This window comes from Etheostoma spectabile, chromosome 4 (genome assembly GCF_008692095.1).
Source record: "Etheostoma spectabile isolate EspeVRDwgs_2016 chromosome 4, UIUC_Espe_1.0, whole genome shotgun sequence".
Taxonomy (NCBI): Eukaryota; Metazoa; Chordata; class Actinopteri; order Perciformes; family Percidae; genus Etheostoma; species Etheostoma spectabile.
In genome coordinates, this window is record NC_045736.1 from 11,162,795 (window position 1) to 11,178,155 (window position 15,361).

The following is a 15,361-nucleotide window of genomic DNA, read 5'->3' on the forward strand; positions in this document are numbered from 1 at the left end:
AAAATGGATGTGGATGCACAGTAGATAAGTACAAGACTATGCTGTCTACACTTTGCACTCATATGTTGCTGCAACCGTGTTTAATTTTAATATCTCCAGACTCTGTGAAGGAGATGAGGTGGGGGATGATAAGGTTGTAACAGAACTGCGTACAGAGCTGTGGGAGAAGGAGCGCAAACTGACAGACATCCGTCTGGAGGCTCTGAGCTCTGCCCATCAGCTGGAGCAGCTGCAGGAGGCCATGAGCAACATGCAGGTATGTGTGATATGTGGACTAGATTGTGTGTGTGGGTGTGTGGGTGTGTGTGTGTGTAAAGGGATGACAGTAACTCAGTCACATCCTGGGAACTGCCAAGGTGACTCTTGAGCAAGGCACCAAACCCCCAACTGCTCAGGGTGCCTTTCCATTAGTGCATGTGTGTGTGATTCAGGCCTTTATGTAATAACAACAGAGTGTACATTTTAATTTTACCCTTGCGGGATTAATAAAGTACACATTATTAATCTTTCAAGTCTAACTTCCCTCTTTATTGTTTGATCTTGTGATAGGTAATGTGTTTAAATTTAATTATGCCAGTTTCTCCAAACCTTTTTAGCATGCACTCAGAAAAACACCACTAAAGCTGTATTATGGAAGTGCCACTGCGATTTAAGAAACCTCCTGTAACACTTTTTATTATTGTTTTTGTTCATAGTCGACAGTGGAGAACCTGAAGGCTGAGAACGACCATCTGAAGACGGGTGGTCTGTCCCCCTGTCCATCTCCTGGACCCTCCAGCTCCGTCTCCCAGTCCTCGGGTCTCACTGCTCTGGGAAGTTTATCACCCCGACAGTCGGTAGCCATGCACATGCCCAAAAGCTACAGCAGAGGGCTGAGTGAGGGGGGCAGCTCAGGTACAGTTTAGTCTCTGACCTGTTGACAATGTGGAGTCATAAGGGTGACACCACTGTGCTCGACCAGTAGGCATACCACGTAGATTAGAATGTACACACATGTAATGAAAAATTGATTCATTGTGAATATGGTGTGTTTGAAAAATGATTTGGTGTGTCTTGAAACTACAGGATGAATGGAAAGTACGTAGTGATTGGATTGTCTTTCGTATACCACATTTACAGCACTTAATAATGTTGTTATGCTTTATGTGCAAATCTGTGTAATATAGATATTTGTAATTTGTACTTTACTCCTGGCCTGTAAATCATCTCATTTCATGTACAAGCAAAAAATATATTATAACATATTATAGTGTTTTCACTATTTTTCCAATACCAATTATTAATCTGTGCTTTTATTTAGGGTACTACAATGAAATGGCAAATCATATAATTAAAATAAAACCTGCTTGTATTTTAAAGGTCAGATGGCCATATGTAATAAGATATATTTATTTATTTATATCTTTATACAGCATTGCTCCTTGCTGGTGTCACAGAGGTTACATTATCTTTCTTTTCTGTTTCTATCGTGTGTGTGTGTGTGTGTGTGTGTGTGTGTGTGTGTGTGAGGCCTATGTAGTGTATTTATTTTAGTATTTCTAATAAAACAGTGTAAATTGTAATTTTCCCCACTGGGGATCAATAAACCGTATAAATTATTATTTTTAACAACTTCTTAATAACTTTACTTCTCAGCAGACGTCCACTCTGCAGATTTCCTCAGTCTTTCCTCACAGAGGGATGATCACCGTGTTAGGGTGGTGATTTGTGTTGCAGATTTACACGTCTTTAAAGATGTAAGTATGTTGCTTGTCATCTTTCTTTCTTCAGACAAACATGGTTGGATAAGGGATAAACGTGGTTTTAAATGTCTGTTTCACCTGTCCGTTGCACTTTGTATCAACAGGAGGTTAAACAGCAGGATTTCTTTGTTGGCACGGTCAGGGTGAATGGCAGGATGGACTGGCCCATGCTGGACTCAGCTGTCAGCCAGGCTTTCAAGGTGAGTCCCCCGTCTTCTGACAACTTTGTTCAATATTGCCGTTCCAAGGACTCAATGTGCAGTTTGCAATAAGCATGATTCAGCTGTCATGTTAAATTTAGAACGTTGTTCCTTCAAAGTGTTCCACTGCTGCACACTATGATGCAGAAATAGCGTTTGGAATCATGTTCAACTTCTTGGTTTATGAAGGTTTATGATGCACAAACTTAAATAGGTATTATTTACTTTAGGAGGTTGGCAAGGTAGTTAGTGCTGAAACATCACAAGGGGCACTGTCTGTCTACACTCACTAAATCCTATTTAGACAGATTTTCTTGGTTCTCTTGTTCTGTTCTTTTCATTCCAGGTGTACATAGCCAAGGTGGACCCCACTTCTAGTCTGGGCCTGTCTACCGACTCCATCTACAGTTACAGTATGGGTCATATTAAGAGAGTGGTGGGAGGAGAAGGTCCAGAAACCCAGCCCTCTCGCTGCATGTCCCGAGGCCCCAGTAGCATCACGGTGGCCCTGAAAGGTCTGTGGACAAATGTGACGTATAAAATAGGGCTGACCCGAATGCGTTATTATAGTAATCGATGTCTATCGATGTCGTTTTTTGAGTCACTCTTCAATTCAGAAACCACAAATCTTTTGATTGAAAGCTACGTCCATACATATATGATACATTAAGTGTTCATCTGGGGACTTATCCCAGTTTTAACTGGGTTCAAATCCTCATGTCTGTCTGTTGAAAAAGACTAAATGTGGACATGTCTCTTTATTGCCACTTGATTCAGTGTTGCTTATTTTGTTTCACAACTCGTCTCTATGTCCAACGTGCAGTTGATGAACTCATCAGTTTAACAACATTTATTTTTCTCTGGAAGTAGCCACAGTTCCAGATTTATTTGTTCTAATTATCTGTCAACCTAACATTGTCACAACTATTAGATGTATGTGACTCATATACATTATATTTCTAATACCTTTAGTGTTTTGCACATACATGGAGCCCATCAGTGGATCTAAAGCAGAGCTGTGAGTGAGGAGAGTTGAGGGGTTAATAGTCAACCCCTCCACACATTTTGCATGAAGGAATGTAAGGAGCTGAGTGCTAGCAGAGCTGGGAAAGCAGCAGCAGCAGCAGCAGCAGCCCAGACAGGGCTCAGGGTAACATGATCTCAGTGCATCCAGGCCCAGCTGGTCGACCAGCCTCAATCACATGGGTCCCATAGATGTTAAGGTGGAACTTTAGACTCCTGCAGACTGGTGGGGGGTGCACAGACTCCCTACACTTGATGCAAAGTTATTTTTAGAGTTAAATGCTTGAACGCCATGTTGCTTAAAAGACATGCGAGGTGCAGGTGATCCGTTTTCTCAACATCTTCTTACCTTAACTCTTCCTATTGTGGATTGGTTTTGGTTTTAGGGTTTCCGCAGGTCTTAAAAAGTCTAAAATTTCAAAATCAAAATTTTAGGCCTTAAAAAACCTTCTAGGTCTTAAATAATTTTTAACAGGTCTTGATTTATTTATTTTTTTACAATTATTTTTATTCCATGGTGTTATAGTTCTTTCCTTTGCTACTATAATTCACTGTGTTATGACTACAAATGAGACCAACAGTCATCTTATATTGCAGAGTGCAAAGCTGCACGAATCTCCTTCATAACGGATCTTATTATTTAGCTATTGGGAAGTGCAAGTTTTGAGATGTCTCTGGACTCTGACATTATTATTATTATTTTATGTCATGATATATGTCTTAAATTTAATTTATAATTGTCGTAAAAAGTTCTTCAAAAGTCCTAAATTTAACTTGGTGAACACTGCGGAAACCCTGGGTTTGGATATGAACAGAATTCTTGACAAGTACTCAGAAAAAGAAGAAGAAACTTTAGTATTGGTCACATACAACTGTACAGTACAATGTAGTGAAATTAAATCTCGGCACTTAACCCATCATGAGCATTATGAACAGTGGACGGCCATACACAGCGTCAGGGGACTTAAATATTACTAGATTTAAATTCCTGTGACTGATTTTTATGTATGTGAGATATGTGCGTTTGTTGTTTTATGTTTGTATAAGCTACTGGATGACTACATTTTCCCTCGGGATGAATAAAGTATCTCTCCATGTATGAAACTGCAGTTGATCACCAATTCTATTTTCTGCTGTTTAATTAGCAGATAGTTATCAACTTTATTGTTTATGACAGCGCAGTCTATTCTCTCTTTTCCTCACTATATTCAGGTTTGAAGGAGAAGTGTGTGGACAGCCTGGTATTCGAAACGCTCATTCCCAAACCCATGATGCAACACTACATCAGCCTGCTGCTCAAACACCGCCGTCTCATCCTGTCTGGACCGAGCGGGACGGGCAAGAGCTACCTGGCTTCCCGGCTGGCTGAGTACCTGGTGGACCGCAGCGCCCGCGAAGTCACCGATGGCATCGTGGTCACTTTTAACATGCACCGCCAGTCATGCAAGGTGACAGAAAGCAAAGTCCTGTATGAAACTAGATGATTTGATCATATTGTCAGCTTTTTTCATCTCTCTCTTTCTTTTTCTCTTTCCCTTTCTCTCACCTTTCTCACCTCAGGATCTCCAGCTTTATCTCTCCAACCTGGCCAATCACATCGATCGGGAAACCAGCACGTCAGAAATACCGCTGGTCGTTATTCTGGATGATATTCACGGGCCTGCTTCCATCAGCGAACTTGTCAACGGTGCTCTCACCTGCAAATATCACAAATGGTACGCTCCACATGTACGGACTGAAACTAGCTGCAAGAGTATTTATGTGATCATTTAATGCAGCTTAAACTAATGTTGTTCCTGTTCCTTAGTCCTTACATCATTGGAACAAGCAATCAGCCAGTGAAGATGATAGCGAACCACGGCCTTCATCTCAGCTTCAGGTTGGTTGAAGGAATGGCTGTGGGAGTAATTTCATCTCCTGCAGTATTGTGGGTATTGGGTGTTCTGGGTGAATTGGTCCTGATTACACTGGAGTTAGATTTGATGCTCACTGTGGAGTCAACAAGTCAATAGAATGAAAAGCCTCTTAAAGCAGGTAAACGGTAAAAGGGGAGTTGATGTGTTTATATGTGATCTGATACAGCATGATTGAATACAGTTTGATTCTGCTCCGTGCCATGAATACCAATACTGAGTTTACTTTGTTATTGTGGCGACAAAAACAAATTGTATTCACTGTATATTAAAATATGAAATGTCTAAGTACATGCACATTTGTAAATGACAGTCATGACTCGTGTTGCTTTCAGTCTGAAGTTGGACAACAAAAACAATCTCACTATAACCTGCAACATTTTTACCTACTGTTTATTGTTTAAGGATCCTCATATTCTTTTAAAGCAAAAAACATATTGTTAAATCAGAACAATGAAAACATCCTGAATTTTATAAACTGTTTCATCCTCCCAAAACCAGAAACGCATCAAACAAGGGTCCTAACAAGTCTACAAAATACAGGATTTGACTGTGAAACTGTCAAAGCAACAACAGTTTGTTAAATCAAATTGATTATGACCAATTCCAATAGCAGAACTGTTTTTTTTATTACATTTAATTGAATGATACTGTCACACTGATGAGGGAAGAGGATGTAGCCAAATAGAAATTGAATCAAACAAGACTTAAATAAGAACGTGTTTATTAATTATTAATTCTAAATTGTGGTTGGCTAATTGGGTTTCCTCAGTCAAAATATAGGAAGTACCATTTCTCATTTCTCAATCCAATTTTCAACCAGTGTGTCCCTATCGGTCTAATTTAAACTTAACCTCTAATGTTGATGTGGATAAAAAGGCTAATCCCATATGTGGCTATAGAAATGCCCTCTGATGTACACACTTGTAGTTGTGTTTGGAGATGACTTTTTGGCATGTGGCTGTCATCATCTTAGGATGGTGACCTTCTCCAACAATGTGGAGCCAGCCAACGGCTTCCTGGTGCGCTACTTGCACAGGAAGCTGATGGAGTCGGAGGATGAGAGAAGCTTGACCAACGAGGACTTGATCAGGGTGTTGGACTGGGTTCCCAAACTGTGGTATCATCTGCACGCCTTCCTGGAGAAGCACAGCACGTCGGACTTTCTCATTGGTATGAAACACGCTTTCATCAGAAGGATCGGGTGTGACTTCAGGGCTGAAGAAAGCTAGCTGCATTTCTATTTCATAGGGTATATTGAGAACCTTAGTGTGAATGTCTTATGTGGCCTTAGTGTTCCTCCTTCTCCTCCCGTGTCCCCTCAGGCCCCTGCTTTTTCCTGTCCTGTCCGGTCACGGTGGATGAGTTTCGATCGTGGTTCATTGACCTTTGGAACCACTCTATTATTCCTTACCTGCAAGAGGGGGCCAAGGACGGCATCAAGGTAAGAAACCACAGCCAACAAATCCAGAAAATGGTCTCCAGCTGGTTTTAGATTCTTCCACACGGAGGACTGGTGGCTTCCCCTTTCACAGGAATTGTTGCACTCTAATTTGAGTGTAATAGTTTGGGTAATTTATATGTTGTGACTCGTCAGGTCCACGGCCAGAAGGCGGTATGGGAGGACCCAGTGGAGTGGGTCAGAGGCACCCTGCCTTGGCCGTCTGCCCAGCAGGACCAGGCAAAGCTGTTCCACCTGCCTCCCCCCAGCATCGGCTCCAGCAGCCCCGGTCAGCCCTGTGAGGAGAGGCCTCACAAGGAGACTCCACCCAGCTCCATGGAATCTGATCCCCTGGTAAGAGAGCACTTCATGATTTTATTTTTCTTCTTCTTTTCCCATTTGAATTATCAGCTTTGTAAAATACTTAAAAACTGAAATGGATCCTTCAGTATTGTTGATTTCTCAACTTTCTCTTCTTTGTTGTAGATGGCAATGCTTTTGAAACTTCAAGAAGCTGCCAATTACATTGAATCCCCAGACAAAGAAGACCCTAGCCTGCCTAGACTTTGAACACAAAACTTACACTTAATACTTCATATTTGATGTTTTTTTTTTTTTTTTTTTTTTTTGTCCACTGCAACAACGCAGTGCACATTCAGGAACATTGGATCCCTCAGAAGCGGTTGTAGGGTGATTAAAACTGTCATTAGGCCAGCTGTAGGTTAAATGTATAACTGGGTAATTACAAATCATTTCATTACATACAGTATTTTCAAAAAATTGTCCACAAGTATGGAATGATCTATAGTACTTTACTGTGTATTTGACTGGATGACATTGACTTCAGTTTCCATTTCCCACCACGTTAGCACTCAGTGCTCTTAGATCGGTGCTAAGAGATCACCAAGAATCGTCTCACCACTTTCACTTCAGGTGATTTCTGTCCTTGCAGTCCATCCTGTGTTGTGCTCAAGTGCATTATGGGATACGGAGTGCCTGTCAGCAAGAGCTATTCTCAATTATGGTGACTAATTTTTGGAAAAGAGTATGACAGCATGACAGATGCTACTATTTATTGCAAAGTTCCTTGGTACATATCGACTGTATAAGTCTTTGAAGGCTAAAATCTTATACATATGCAATCCTGGACTTTACAACCTGAGCAGGTAAGACAAATAAAATGCCTTAACAACAAAGACGTCAATGTCACCTCAACTTCAGCAGAGTACACTGGTGCTTTCATCAATATCACAAGACAGTCAGGAATCACTTATTTCTTCAGCCCTATACATTATTTATTTCCTGTTCTTGTTTTTTTAACAATATGAAATGTTAAAAGATCACTTATCAGTATATGTTTTCACAGATTTTATTCTTTATTATTGTTATGGCTTATTAGTTAATTAAACTTGCTGTCATACTCTTTTGCATAAAACAAAACCGATTTATCAGTGATGTGAGTTCATCACTTTGTCGCTTTACAGTACCATCATTTCCAAGCACTTACTGTAGTTTTATGAACTGCTTCATGTAAAACATGTGTCACCAATGTTGCCATATATATCAGGTATTAGATAGTTATTACACAGGGATTATGTAACATAACAAACACCCTCTGACTAAAATAGATTGAGCAAATGCTATTTGAATCCAATTCAGTTTTTTTTCTGTAACATTTATCTTGGAAAGAGTCCATTTTCTTTTTTTTATCTTTCACCCCACATTCAGAGTAGTTACTGTATATATTATGTACATACAATCAGGCTACATCAAATTATTTTATCTATATTAGTTGGTGCAAATATCTAATATACTGAACCAAATACTGTACTTTAATTAATCATGTGTATTGACTGTCATGTTAGTGGTTTCAGTTCAACTATGAATGTATAGAAAAAAACAAGCATATGACAGTATCACTCATGTAGTAGGTGCTTTTAAAAGAAGCCTTATTGCAACGTTCCACTGCAAAACACTTTGAACAATTTCTGAGTAGAGTGATTTTAAAGCTACCTTTGCCCATTTTCATTTATAAGAGTTCATGCACTTCACAAACAGAATTAAAAAGTCTCATTCTTACACTTATTATCATCATTTAGGTACGCATGGTGCTCTTTTCTTTGACAAGGTTCCAGACTGTTTCAGTGTTGAATAAAGATCACGTAGACTTTCAGGCTAGGTTAGCAGAGAGTTTTATGTCATACAGTAGAAATGTCAACGCTAAAGTAATGTCAATTAAATAAATCTGGAAGATAATGTCTGATATTTTTAGGATATGTTGAATAACTGTTGAAGACATTTTGTAGAGACAGTGAAGTCATGTGAGACAATGTAGGTGTTAATGTTGTACGGTATTCATATTTGAGAACACTTTGGGTACACGACACAGTGCAAAGTGACTATGGAGAGTAGTCGTTCCAAGGAAAGAGTAAAAAGCAAAAGATTTAAACACTTTTTAAGGTACTTTGCGTCAATTTTTTGTAAAAAATAAAAAATAAAATTAAAAAGCCCTAATGGAGTAAATGGCAGACAAAGTGGTATTGTCAATATAATTCACCTGTGTCATTATTTAGGTGCTCAAACTAAACTTCACATGTACATAAATCCTGTTAACGAATGTCAGACCATTTTATGACAGCTCAATAAGAAAGTTTAACATTTTCAATTGTATCTGAGCTGCTTATTGCTTTGTTAAGGCGGGTAACAGAACTTCAAGCTAATCCGCAGCTCTGATTGGTCACATGTAAACTTAAAATAAATAAAGGAATTACAGACATCAAAGAGCAAAAAGATACTAAATGGCCAGTGACTCTCACAGTGGTCACATGCCGATTAAGAATAATGTCAGTTTTTGTAAATATATCGGTATTAGACAGTATTACCAACCCTGGTCTGTTTCTGCAGGTTAACTAAAGCCATCAGCTCCAGCTTCTCATCTCATTCACTGGTTGTTGTGCCTGTTGCTCTGTAGTAGCTGTGATTTGTGTTTGCTTACTGGTGTATCAGGACTATGCAGCAACTTCTACTGGTGTTGGCAATCAGCAAATGTCTGATCCTCATGTGCAAATGCAGTATTTTCCTCTGGTCTGTCTTTGAGTTCCTAATTTGGACCAAATTGCACCACGGGACCAAAGTGGAAGGTTGTTTTAGCAGGTGCTACTGAGCCTTAAAGAGAGGAGGATTTGTGTGCCGTTGCATTGAGAACAGGGTTCATAGGTGTAGGTAAAGAAATGAAGCACTTTGGAAGGTGTTTCACGTGTTTTGTCCTTATGAATGGCAACAAAAAGTATCCTAACTGGACTTGTAAATGGTCAAATGACAAGAAAATCAGCGCTTCACTGTTTGCATAGTTGATTTTATGTAGAATCAAACCAGATAAAGAGATGAATTTGATTTCTTTAGCCAGTACAGGTTGCTGAATAGTCACATTTCTGCAAAGCTTGTTGTGGGTACTGAACTAAGATTACACAAAAGAAAAAGTTATGCGATATCTAATGTCACTGAAGTGCAAATGTAAAGGGTTTCTAAGTGTTGTAAATGCATGTAAACTTGCTGTGTGATGAGAAAATAACCTGACATTGTATTGTTAGGAAAATCATTCTAGATAATGTTTTGCCTTTTAATACTCCAAATATTTGATATTTCTTTTTCTTTTTTCTAAAGAATCCTTTGTAAAACTTAATTTCTCTATTTTGTACAGGACATCACTGTAAAGATTGTAAATAGGTCAGCATTCTGGATGCGGCAACAATCATTAAGGGACAGGGAAACAAAAAAATCATGCTTGAGAGAAGGGTATATTTCTTTAGAGTTTGATCCAATACATGGATAAGGTTTCTGAAGGCTTTCATCCACCTATCACTGGTTGTTGGAATCAATAAAATACATGTTATATTTATTCTGTTGCTTCTTGTGTCAGTTTGACAGTGTTAACCTGCTAATAAGAACATCTAAATCTATAGTATTGCATTTTTTTTTGGGGGGGGGGGGGGGGGGGCTGTGGTAGGAACTCTTTATTTTTGGCGTCATTGGGCAAAAACAGTCCATAATAATATTTTAGCATGATGTAATTCAAGTGATCTAAGAGAAAAGTAGACTTGCCTGACGTGAGACTTTGGCCAATCACAGCTGCCCAGTGACAGAAAGGAGAGAAAGAAAAGCTTTAAATGATCATATAGAGACAATAAAAACAGTAATACAATTATACATTGCTTTTTACCATAAACATAAATTATGATCATAAATACACTGAATAGCATAATTAAATTCAGTTTGCCATGATTGTATTATTAATTATGACACACTTTAAGTGAATTAGTTATAGTTTATGTACAGTCGTTGATGTAGGCCTACAGTGAGTGTTAATGAGTGAGACAAACAGACATAGATGTCTGAGTCAGACATGGTGCTCAGTATCTATTACATGTAATACATTAAGAGGCGGTGCTTGAACCTGCCGGGACCTATTTAAGCCTGCCACCCTCGCAGGAATGTCGGCATTGGATCCATATCCAAGGTCGGACCTAACCGCATTGGGAATTAGCTGCAACCGTCAACATGCCGTCCAAGCCTGCCCCGATCAAGAAGGCGGCTAAGAAAGAACCAGCCAAGAAGGAGGAGGAGAAGGCTCCTGAGGCTGCTCCGGCCGAAGCCGCCCCCGCCGAAGCCTCCCCAGCCCCGGCTGAGGTGGAAGCTGCACCCGCTGAGGCTGCTGCCCCCGCCGAGGGAGAGCCCACCCCTCCACCCGCAGATGGTAATGCACCGAGCGCAGCGGCTCGTGAGCCACGAGTTACCCCCCCCCCCCATTATACAGCATACAGTTCATCTTCAATTTTTATTTCTCAGTGGATGAACCTTGGATTAATTTGTTAACCTGTTAATTAAAGCCGAAGTAGTCAGTTCACCTCATGGTAAGCACGCGGTAACCTTTCCGCACGCGCCTTCATTGGGAAAGTGCCGTGTGCAAGAAGTTGTAGCCATCGACGTAAAAAGCATGCTAACTGCTCAAACCGCCTGCTTGGATTCCTCCTCCAACGCTGTGTGATGTTAGCTTGTAAGCTAATATGCGCTTTTATATGCTAGCCACTTCAGTGAAAGCTTCCCTAACGAGCACACATTAACACACCTTAATATCTTGGATAAATTAAACTGGTCAAGGTAGTGATATAACGAACGTTAAAAGTTGTTAAAAAGCGTGTATTTCTAATATTTAGCATTTAATTGCTGCAGACCAGCCAGCCGTCGGTGGTATGAGGGAGTATCTCAGTGACCACCTAACTCACCCATAGCTCTTTATTTGAACTTTTCCCCTTTTTATTTTAATAGATTTAACCTCCTTTGAAACATTTTAAAAAAGTCATGTCATTTTTCCCAAATGTTATGCATCTACTGATTTCCACTAACCTCTAATATCAGCTGCTGCGCCTGCTACAGAGGAAACACCCGCTGCTGCTGAGGCCCCTGCTGATGGTAAAACAGATTAACACAGATCTTGTTTGAGAATTATTAAAACTTGAACCCCTTACACTTAAAGATAACGGCACTAATATTTAATGCCGGTATCTTCTAACCACTAATATCAGCTCCCGCTACAGAGGAAACACCTGCTGCTGAGGCCCCTGCTGATGGTTAAACAGAGTATTAACACAGATCTTGTATAAGAATTATTAAAACTGGAACCTCTTACACTAAAAGATAACTGCACTAATATCTAATCCCGATATCTTCAAACCTCTAATATCAGCTCCCGCTCCTGCAACAGAAGAAACGGCCGCTGCCGCTGAGGCCCCTGCTGATGGTAAATAACAGAGTGGAATAACGGACATTTTTTTATAAGTTTAATTCAATCTTGGTACGGTCCTTCTCCTACAGTACAGCCACACTAATATCTTCTAACCTCTAATATCAGCTGCCGCTTCCACAGAAGAAACGCCAGCTGCTGCTGCTGCTGAGGCCCCTGCTGATGGTACAGAAATCACATGAGCAACCACAGACATCTAACTTTATTACATTTCAAATCTTCAACCTCGTACTTTAAAGCTAACACTAACTACTTTATGACACTTTGATCACAGTCTGCAGTCTCAACCCACTTATCATCTGTTTCGAACATGTCCCATCTGCTGCCATCCCAATGCACTAATTATTCACATCTAACATTTAATAATAGCTGCTGCCGCTCCAGCTGCAGAGGAAGTTGCGCCCGCTGTTGACGCCGAAGCACCTGCTGATGGTAAAACGGAACATGTTCCTGTTCACTCCTCTCTGTAGTATCTGAGATGATTTTAGGCATTTGAGACAAACTGGATTAAAAGCACTTCAGTATATAGCATTGTGAAGCTATAAAGTACAGTCAGTAACTGGATTTTATTTGATGCTATAGCGTCGCTCTGCTGATTACACGCTGCTAATAATAATGTAAACGTTTGTTTAACACCAGCTGAAGCTCCTCCAGCAGAAGAGCCTAAACCGCCCACACCACCACCCCCACCCAAAGGTAAAGGTCTATTCAGAAAGAAAACTTCATCTCGGAGTGATTAGATTCGACTGTCATCTCTCATTTTATTACAGTGTTAATATAAAGAACTTCATCATCTCTTATGAACCTCAATTTTAAATTGACTTCTAAATTGGAATGTCAGTTGAATAATCAAATGTGTTTTTTCGTGTGGCATCTGTAGAGCCCACGAGTGCCCCAGTGGATCTGTTTGTTGAGGATAAGAATGACACTTCAGTCACCATCATTTGGAGCCAGCCAGAGGTCGTCGGCGATTCCGGTCTGGATGGATACACCATTGAAATCTGCAAGGATGGAAGTAAGTCCTGCTCCAGCTTTAGACCAGGTGCACTGAATACCGGCATGTGTGACTAAAAGGTCAGCTGAAAGCTTTTATTTCAACAGCTCATTTTAGGTTTTTACAGAAAGTATCACCCTATCTATAATATCTACTATGCTATCTTTACTGTTTAAAATGCTTTTCATATACACCCAGGAACGTGCTAAATTGCTGTTTTGATGTGGGTCAGCCATATCTGTTACAGCTGGCCCCGAAGTGTCACTCCGAGAGTTATATTATGAGCTACCTAACTTCTCCCTACAAGGAAAGAGGCATTTTAGGAGTTGCTATGGTCTTGCTGGAGGTTCTGCTTTTAGACTAACAGCCCTAAGCTAATATCAGCAGCAGTTCAATGCAGGCTTGATTTAGCAGACAGGGCAAGGACACAACAGCAATTTCATGTCTAATACCACAAAGATAATTTGTGTCAAACATAATCACTCTAGTTCCGTTACAGAGCTGCGCAACAAGCTGTGCCAACTGTCGCAATTCATTAATGCTGTATGAATTAGATGTTTTCCTCTCTGTCCGCCTGCAGTTTTCACAGTCGGCACGCTCTGTGATCAGTCTTTATCCTTTAATATTAAGATGAACAAGAGCTCGGCCTTCATTTTGTATAATCTCCCCATTCAGCTGAGGACTGGAAAGCTGTCAATGAGGAGCTGCAGAAGTCCTGCCGCTTCGTTATCAAGAACCAGACCACCGGTGACCGTCTGAAGATCCGCGTCGTAGCTGTGAACGCCGGCGGCCGCAGCCCGCCTGTCGCCCTCCCCGAGGCCGTCCTGGTGAAGGAGGTCGCTAGTAAGTAGTGTGCAAGGTCCATTTCAGCACAGAACATAATTTAACATATAGTAATAAGCACAAGAAATTAACTATTTCCCCTGTTATTTTGCCACTTCATCACAAACAAACGTCATTTAAGATATACGTAATTGATCCAACACATGGAAACTGAAGTGTCACAGCAGCTAATTAACTTACAAGAACAGATGCTTCGTATACATGAGCTTTAAAAAAAACAAAAACAATACTAGAAAGCTATATACAATAGGAGCAGTAAAAAGTGGGAAAAGGTCAGTGAATATACAAAAAGATTACAAGCGGAGCCATTGAATGCAGAAAAGTAAGCAAGCAATTTTAATAATATATGCACAATTACATCATCGACTAAATATGAAATACATACACCATACATACAAACATAGTACTTACAAAATGTATTGAAACACAATAACCAGGAATCGGTTTAAAAAGTAATAATCTGGCCATTTTCTTAATTAATTCTTTTAAATATGCTTCTCAAAATATCGGCCCCAGGTATGACATGCATCTGGATCTTAACTTCACCATGACAAAAATTTAAATCGGATCACAAACAATTGGTCTATTTTATTTTAGACTAATAAATCTTTACTTAAAATTGGGGGTTTATTATATTAGGACACAGCATAGATTGGGTTTTCAAAAATCTTACGGGATTAGCTATGTGATTAGCATAATCCTACGTGATTAGCTTAATCCATCTGTAAAGATAAATAAATGTGCGACTGTACTGTTTGACACAGGTCTGGACTGAACTTCATAGAGCGATTTATTAAAGTGGAGTTGTCAAGTGCAGGAGTCAAACTGGAGCAGCTCGGCAGTGTTTTCATCTCAGCCGCCCGTGTCCCGTTGGCACACGCTGTACCTGCAGTGGTAACGGTAGAAAACTGAGGCCTACTCACTCCTTTCCACTTCGACTTGAAACGCTGATCCACCAAACCACAGTGTCAGAATTATGCACTTGTTAAGTAGACGGGTTTTACTGACGCCGTACACCTTACAGTGTTAATCACAGACAGTATATCTCAAGTGATTTGTGGTAAAATGACGATTGGACCCGAGGGCCTCGAAAAGAGGAGCTACGTTACTTGTTCTCGCTCGTATATCATCGTTATGCGTAACGGAGAGCCGAACAAGGAGGAATGGCAATTTGATGCCAGTCGGCAATATTTCAATACTCACACGTCCATGTTTACCCTCATGTTCGCCATAGCAGGCGTTCCACCACATACAGAAACAACTCATGAATGGTTTCCGACAAAATGACCACCTAGCTTTGGGAACAAAATAGCTGGGATGTCCTCGCCATTAACCCAGTTTGTTCTGAGGAAGCGTTGGCATTGCTTTGTGATCCCTGCTAGGATTCATACAGAGGGGGGTGGGG

The 15,361-nt window shown here is 40.3% G+C and overlaps 2 protein-coding genes across 26 annotated transcripts in view; both read left to right on the forward strand.

Moving 5' to 3' along the window:
- Positions 1–10,217, forward strand: part of nav1b (neuron navigator 1b) — a 93,173-nt gene extending 82,956 nt beyond the window's left edge. For 12 of the 16 annotated variants that reach the window (XM_032513045.1, XM_032513047.1, XM_032513053.1 and 9 more), the window contains 12 exons: positions 100–256; positions 696–894; positions 1,636–1,736; positions 1,847–1,942; positions 2,289–2,457; positions 4,178–4,413; positions 4,526–4,680; positions 4,773–4,844; positions 5,855–6,051; positions 6,204–6,322; positions 6,476–6,673; positions 6,806–10,217. In XM_032513045.1, coding sequence (XP_032368936.1) covers positions 100–256; positions 696–894; positions 1,636–1,736; positions 1,847–1,942; positions 2,289–2,457; positions 4,178–4,413; positions 4,526–4,680; positions 4,773–4,844; positions 5,855–6,051; positions 6,204–6,322; positions 6,476–6,673; positions 6,806–6,889 — 1,783 coding nt within the window. In that variant the 3' untranslated portion in view covers positions 6,890–10,217. The remainder of the gene's footprint in view (positions 1–99; positions 257–695; positions 895–1,635; positions 1,737–1,846; positions 1,943–2,288; positions 2,458–4,177; positions 4,414–4,525; positions 4,681–4,772; positions 4,845–5,854; positions 6,052–6,203; positions 6,323–6,475; positions 6,674–6,805) is intronic. The other 4 variants (XM_032513046.1, XM_032513054.1, XM_032513058.1 and 1 more) reach the window with 1 other exon arrangement.
- A 585-nt stretch (positions 10,218–10,802) lies between these two features.
- mybphb (myosin binding protein Hb) overlaps positions 10,803–15,361 on the forward strand; it is a 10,974-nt gene continuing 6,415 nt past the window's right edge. For 2 of the 10 annotated variants that reach the window (XM_032513062.1, XM_032513063.1), the window contains exons 1-8: positions 10,803–11,072; positions 11,735–11,788; positions 12,063–12,116; positions 12,228–12,284; positions 12,489–12,551; positions 12,759–12,815; positions 13,000–13,134; positions 13,789–13,956. In XM_032513062.1, coding sequence (XP_032368953.1) covers positions 10,877–11,072; positions 11,735–11,788; positions 12,063–12,116; positions 12,228–12,284; positions 12,489–12,551; positions 12,759–12,815; positions 13,000–13,134; positions 13,789–13,956 — 784 coding nt within the window. In that variant the 5' untranslated portion in view covers positions 10,803–10,876. The remainder of the gene's footprint in view (positions 11,073–11,734; positions 11,789–12,062; positions 12,117–12,227; positions 12,285–12,488; positions 12,552–12,758; positions 12,816–12,999; positions 13,135–13,788; positions 13,957–15,361) is intronic. The other 8 variants (XM_032513064.1, XM_032513067.1, XM_032513066.1 and 5 more) reach the window with 8 other exon arrangements.